Source organism: Tupaia chinensis, unplaced genomic scaffold, assembly GCF_000334495.1.
Source record: "Tupaia chinensis unplaced genomic scaffold, TupChi_1.0 Scaffold139757_1, whole genome shotgun sequence".
NCBI lineage: Eukaryota > Metazoa > Chordata > Mammalia > Scandentia > Tupaiidae > Tupaia > Tupaia belangeri.
The window spans coordinates 173,392-180,208 of record NW_006199637.1 but is presented as its reverse complement, the minus strand read 5'-3'; the positions used below and the strand labels follow the sequence as shown (position 1 = coordinate 180,208).

Genomic DNA, 6,817 nt, shown 5'->3' with positions numbered 1-6,817 from the left:
AGAGAGAAAACCCCCCCCCCCCCCCAGGGGATGGCCACTGTGCAATCCCTTCTTCTCCATTCTCCTCTCAGGATTCTAGGCATGCATGCATGCACACGTGTCTGGAGTGATTTTCAAGCCACCGGGTCTGGGACTCAGCTGTTTGGGAGTCCAATGCCTTAACCACCATGCCACCTACTGGTCCCCCATGTTGTTATTTTAATAAAGACAGATCTTGCATAGGAAAAAGGGTGTGGGTGGACCGTGTGCTCTCCCAAGCAGAGAGAACCAACTTCTCCAGATTACTCATGTGAGAGGAAACCTACTAGGTCCAGGGAGCAAGGAACATCTTGGGGAACCCTTGGGCTTATTGGGTTTGGGTTCAGGCCACATGGTCAGCCTCCTTCTAACCCTCCCACAAAATCAGCTCACAATCTCTGATCCATTAACTGCCAGGAACGTTGTACTGGTTTGGAGACAGATTCCGAGAGACTGCCCCTTGATAGAAAGAATGGCTAGGAAGTCATCCCCTTGGTTTACAGTAAGCTGAAGGGCCTGTGTTTGCAGTAGCAGGAGTCTTTCCGCTGGGATATACTGCATGGAACAGCTTGAGGGATCTAAGTTCAGGGTAAAGGGTGTTGAGCTGGAAGTTTTGGGGACTTTACCATAATATTATGGAGTATCCCACCTTTGTGCAATGGACGACCTTGGCTTTGGGCCCAGCCTTCTTCATGAGAAAAATAAATCTAACAGTAGGTTTGCTTTGCTCAGTAAGTGGTGAGTGGTTTCAAGAACCATCCTGAGGAAAGAATGCCAGTGTGGTTCTTGCATTTGTGAGAGGCCTGGTATTCCCCAGGCTGCTCCTTTGCACAACTTCTAGTGGTTTCCTTTGCTCAGCAACACAAGAACCAAACAGCTTCCTCTCTGAGCCCCAGGGCGGGCAATATTCCTTCTAAAAGTTGACAGTTTTATTCTTGAAACTCAGCGTTCCACCCAAATCACAGTACATACCTTCCTTTCACCTTTGAAACAAGAAATTACTTTGCTTAAGTCTGTGAGTGAAACCCTTACCTGTAGGGTCAAAGATGGGGTTCTGTCTTGATATATTATCCCAGGATTTTGTTTCCTTAAGTGAATTTCTCTCAAACAAATTTCTTGACTTGGGTGCCGCATTCTGTAGCATCTTGTCCTCCCCACTGACTGGAAGAGAGAAGACCCCAGAGAATTAGGTGAGGCTCAGTTTCAGAGAAAGAGATGAATTTGCCACGGGAAAGGTGCAATGGATTATAGGATTTAAGTTAAGGAGGGACAGTGAGGCTGTGGGTCATCGGGGCTGAGGTGGACATAAGAGCCTGGGACAGGGTGAACTCACTGGTGAGGTAGCAGTCCAGGCTGATGGAGATATTGTCAAAAGCCACGGTGGCTCTGGATCCTTGTCCCCACCATGCGACCATCTGCAGCCAGAACCTGTATGTGTCAAGAGGAATGTGTGTGAGGAACAGCCTGGGCTGGTCAAGTCCTAGGATTCAGCATCCAGCAAACGTGCTGATTATCAGCCTTGCCTAGTCCCAGAGCAATGGCAGAGAAGAGCAGTCAACATCTTCCTCACTTCTCCAACACAGAGTGCTTTTCTTCCCAACGTATTACTCCATAATGCCAACAGCTGACATTTGGCCCTTCAATCCAATTTGGAGTTTGGGGCTTAGGATCAGGGCTTGCTAATAAATCTGAGGAGAATTCTGGCTTTCTGGTGTGCAGGGTGGGTGAATTGAGTAGGTTTGATATATTCAACTGGTGCTCACCAATGGGACCAAAGTCATTATTAACCTATTGAGATGTTTCCATATCAACTGATGAAGAATTTCTGTCCTCTGAATGCCCCTTGCTTGTTGCTTCAGGCAATCTGGCTCCTTCCCTGGTACCCTCCTGGATTTATCCATTAAGTGGAAACTAAGTGGCTAATCCCTCACACAGCAGGGTCTCCAGCATCTTAGGTCTTATCCAGCATCAGGTGTGGTGGCATAAGTGACTGTTAAACATATATTTCAAAGAAAGGAAATTCAGTATGTCAAAGAGTTATCTGTACTCTCATGTTTCCTGCAGTGCTATTCCCAATAGCCAGGATATAGACTCGAGCTAAGTGGCCATCAGCAAGGAATAGATAAAATGTGGTATATACACAGAAAGGAATACTATGCAACCATAAAAAGGAAATCTTGTCATTCAAGGAAACATGGACAAGCCTAGAAGATATAATGCTAAGTGAGATAAGCAAGTACAAGAAAATAAATACCACATGTTTTCCTGTATATGTAGAATCTAAAAAAAAAGGGGGAGCAGGGCAACAGGTAATGTGGTGATGAAAACACTGGACTCCCACATGGTTAACTGTGGTTTGAGCCCCAGAACCAGCAACTTGAAAATCACACTGGGCATGTATGCATGTGTACCCAAAATCCTAAGAGAAGAATGGAAGAGAAGGGACTGTGGCATGGCTACTCCCTGACCCCCCGGGTGTGTGTGTGTGTGTGTGTGTGTGTGTGTGTGTGATTTCTCACTCTCTCTTTCTCTCTGTCTCTTACTGTCTTTCTATGGTGAATGCATGTGCCCTATGGCAAAAACAAAACCCCAAACAAAATAAAACAAAACAAAACCAACAAAACCAACCTAAAAAAAACCAATCGACCCACTTGAAGTGGAGAAGTAGGATAATGGTTTCTAGAGACTGAGTGGGGAGGAACAGAGAAATCTTAGTTAATGGATCCAAAATTATGGTTAGATAAGAGGAATAAGTTTTAATGTTCTATAGCACAGGAGACTATAGTTAATAATTATGTATATTTCTTGGGTTGACAGGTGGCATGGTGGTTAAGGGGGCTGGATTCCCACATGGCTGACTGCGGTTTGAATCCTGGACCTGGTGGTTTGCTTTTGCACTTTCCTTCTCTCTCTCTCTCTCTCTCTCTCTCTCTGTCTCTGTCTCTGTCTTTCTCACTCTGACCCTCTCTGATCAAATTAAAATAAATAAATAAACTTAAATAAAATAATTCTTAAAAAATTATGTATATATCAAAATAATCAGAAGAGAGGATTTTGAATGTTCTCATGACAAAGTAATGATAGCTTATGGGTATGATAATGACTCTGATTTGATTGTTACACATTGTATTCATGTATTAAAGATTCACAATTTACTCTCTGAATAGGTATAATTATTAAGTATCAGTTAAAAATAGTAAGAAAAAGACAGCAAATGATTTGACTATGACCTCTGGAGTGTTTGCAACCAACACTGAGTGGGTTGTAAAGTGCCCAGTCTTTGGTCCAGATCTAGGACACCAAAAGAGGAAATTCATATTCACCAGTTGGTGAACAGATACACACATGTGGCCTAGCACAGAATGGGCTGCTATACTCTGTTTTAAAAATATTGGACCGGGATACTAAAAAATGATGGAAGAAGTCACATAATATGTTAAAGGCCTCATATGAGGGACCAGCAGTTGGCATAATGGCTATGTCGCTGGACTCCCATGTAGTCCACAATGGTTTGAGTCTCAGATCCAGCTTAAACTGGCACTGGGCACGTGTGCGTGCGTGCACAAGATTCCAAGAGGAGAATGGAGGAGAAGGGATTGTGGCATGGCCCTACCCCCTGGAGGGTGATTTCTCGCTTTCTATCTCTCTGTCTCTCTCTTTCTTTCTGACTATTGCATGTGCCCTATAGCAAAAACCTCTCTATAAAAAAGACCTCATATGAAATGACACTATGTATTGAAAAATCTAGAATAGGCAAATCCATAGAGACAGAAAGCAAGTTACTGGTTGCCTGGGACTGAGATAGGAACAGTATTTTTTTCTTTTTGCTTTTTGGGGCAATGGAACAATTTAAAGCTGGACTGGGGGACTCTCTGCATAATTCTACAAATTTGCTTAAAGCCATTGACTTACACACTTAAAACAGGTAATTTTTCTGGTATGAATATTATAGCTGGATAAAAGTGTTATAAACAAAAGAGTGAGACAGAGCGAGAGAGAGAGAGAGAGAGAGAGAGAAGAGAGAAGACCCAGGCAGCAGGGCATTGGCAGCCTGGGGTGGCAAGGCAGACCATCAGAGCTTTGGTGAGACTGACAGTGTGGAGAAGGACAGATGTTAACAGAGGGAGAAAGCTGCACAGGAAGAAACACGCAGAAAGAAGGCCACTTGCCCACACAGACCTGTGGCGAGGCAGTGAGGGCTTAGCCGGTGAGTTAACAGCAGTAGAGGCCCGGAAGCCCTGCCCCGCCCATGAGCGATGACCTCTGGTCACAGAAGGGTAGAGGCTGGCCTGGTTATTCCCAGCCAAAGAACAATTACTGCTGCCTGTGGAGGAGAGCCTTGAAATCCAAAGCAAACTTTCATCTCACAGCAGGTTGCCCTTGATATTCTTGATGGAACCTCTCCATAAACCTCTGTGCCTTCACTCATTTTGTAAAATCTGGTCATTCACAAATAACCCTTTTTTGTCTGAAAGGCAGTTAGAGGACCAACATTTGGTTCAATTCTAAATAAATACTTGAATCTGTTGTAACCAGGGTCAAACTCACTGGTGCTCCTCATTCCCCACGATGAGGTCCGTCTGCCCACCTCAGTCAGGACAGGCCAGCAAGGAGCGCTGGCTCTGTGTGGGTGTGGAAAGAGGAGGTCCTATCCAGGAGAACCTCTTTGGAGAACCCCTAAATTCTGCTTTGGGGCACCTGGAAAGGCTGGGTGTGCATGAGGGGAGGGACAGCATGGGCACCCCATGTGTTCGTGTATACACCTTGGAGACGCAACTCTCTTCATGACTCAGAGCAGTACCTATTTCTGTTTCATACACAACATTGCGTATCGGGACCCATCTGCGTCTCTGGGGGCTTCTGAGGGAAATCCGATGGGAATGCTGCAGTGTTTTTCCGTCTCGCGGAGAGAGGCCATGCGTATTCTCAGTGTGAAATAAAAGAGGGGCAGGTAAGTGCTGTGAGAGCTCAGAGGAAGGAGGAGTGACACCAGGGTGGGAGACTGGAAGGGCTTCACAGAGGAGGTAGATTCTCAGAGGTAAGTGCAGGTGACTGCAGTGAGGAGAAGGAATTGGTGTGAGGGGCAGGGTTCTGTCCCATTCTACTCTGAGGGACAAGGGGCATGGAAAGAGAAAAAAGACGATGGGAACATTTGGAGGCCAGGCTGCAGCGTTTCCACCATTATTCCATCAAAAATGGCAATCCAGGACCAGCAGGTGGTGTAGTGGTTAAGGTGCTGGACTCCCATATGGCTGACTGTGGTTTGAGTCCTGGATCTCATGGTTTGAAACTCATGCCAAGTGTGTGTGCATTCATACCCAAAATCTCAAGAGGAGACTGGAGGAGAAAAGACTGTGGCATGACCATACCCCCTGGGGGTGACTGCTCAGTTTCTCTCTGTCTTTCTCTGTCTCCCCAGTGAGTGTATGCGCCCTATGGCAAAAATCTTAAAAAAAAAAAAATGATGAGCCATTGTAGATTTATAATATGACAATGACAAAATAAGGGACTTCTTTTAGGATAAATCATGGTGGGGTCTGTAGGCACAAAGGAAAAACAGAAGGAAGCACAGACAAGGTGGGAGATCGGGTCTGCCAAGGGGCACTTCTGCACTCGTGTCTCCCATGTGTGTCTCACATGCCATCACCAGGGTTCTCCAGGAGTCTTGACAAGGTCACAGCCACGATTTCTCTGGGTCTCACCTGGAAACACGGTCCAGAGGTGAGCTCCTGGCTTGACCCTGTGTAACCCCAGACAAAGCCCAGGCCTGAGATCCTCACATCTGGTTCCATGTGAAGGAAATGCTGCTCCCGGATAGCAAGAGAACGGGCACTTAGGACTGCAAGGAGTAGCTGAGTAGAAGGAGCTGTGTTCCCAGTGGAAGCATCGGGAAGGCCCAGCTGCCTGCTGCTCCTGCACAGCGGTGGGCCAGGGCCCCGTAGCCCATCTTTCCTATACTCTACTCTGCACCATCATCCCCTAATTTGCCATCCACAGGCTGAAAGGCCGGGGCAGACGCTGATTTCAGAGCTGAGCTGCATCAGAAGGAGAGCCTGAGCCAGGAAATGATACGTGTGAGCCTGTGGAGTGTGGGGGAGAGCACGCAATCCCCACTGTCCTGAATGGGCCCTGCCAGGGAGGCTGCCCGTCTCCCCTCCCTCTCTGCTCTCCCTGCCCCTCTCTGTCTTCATTCTTTAAATTATTGCGAGATTAAGTTCTCTAACAGCCTCTGGGCCTCTTAGCATGGATGGGATGATGCAAGCTGGGGCTGGAATGGTTTTGAAATGGAAGAGATTCTAAAGTGCTCTATGAGGCGACAGCAGTGGCAGCTGCTGTTTAAAAGAGTTTGATTGACATGGGGAATTGCACATATTTTGAGTCAGGAACACTCATAACAATCAGGGAAGACTTAGTGAGATGGCAAGACGAAAACACACAGTGCTGCCTCTGTCCACCCGCAGGCCACACCGCCGGCCCTTCCAAGACTCCAAAGGCTCAGGGAGGGGCAGCAAGACAAAGGTGGACCATGGCAGGATGTGGGGAGGGCAGGAGTGAAGCAGAAGCTGCCTGGGAATGGGGTCTGGGGGTGGGAGGTGGTGGAATAGGAAGGGTACAGTAGGACCACCCCAAGAGTTTCTTTTCTGTGGGCACTGGGCAAGGGACCAGGTGGGCATCACCCAGGTACATGGTTGTGTGTCTTTACCTGAACCTGAAGTAAAAGGGGGTTGCCCCAGGCTCTGCTCACTTTCTCCCTGTTGGAGATGAGCAAGGGTTCCTCAAGTCTCTGAGTCTTTCTGGT

The 6,817-nt window shown here is 47.0% G+C and overlaps 1 protein-coding gene across 1 annotated transcript in view; it reads right to left on the bottom strand.

Moving 5' to 3' along the window:
- The window catches only part of ALK (ALK receptor tyrosine kinase), a 216,418-nt gene that overhangs the window by 93,785 nt on the left and 115,816 nt on the right, over positions 1-6,817 (bottom strand). The window contains 2 exon segments of the mRNA XM_027765802.1: positions 1,051-1,179; positions 1,352-1,446. Coding sequence (XP_027621603.1) covers positions 1,051-1,179; positions 1,352-1,446 — 224 coding nt within the window.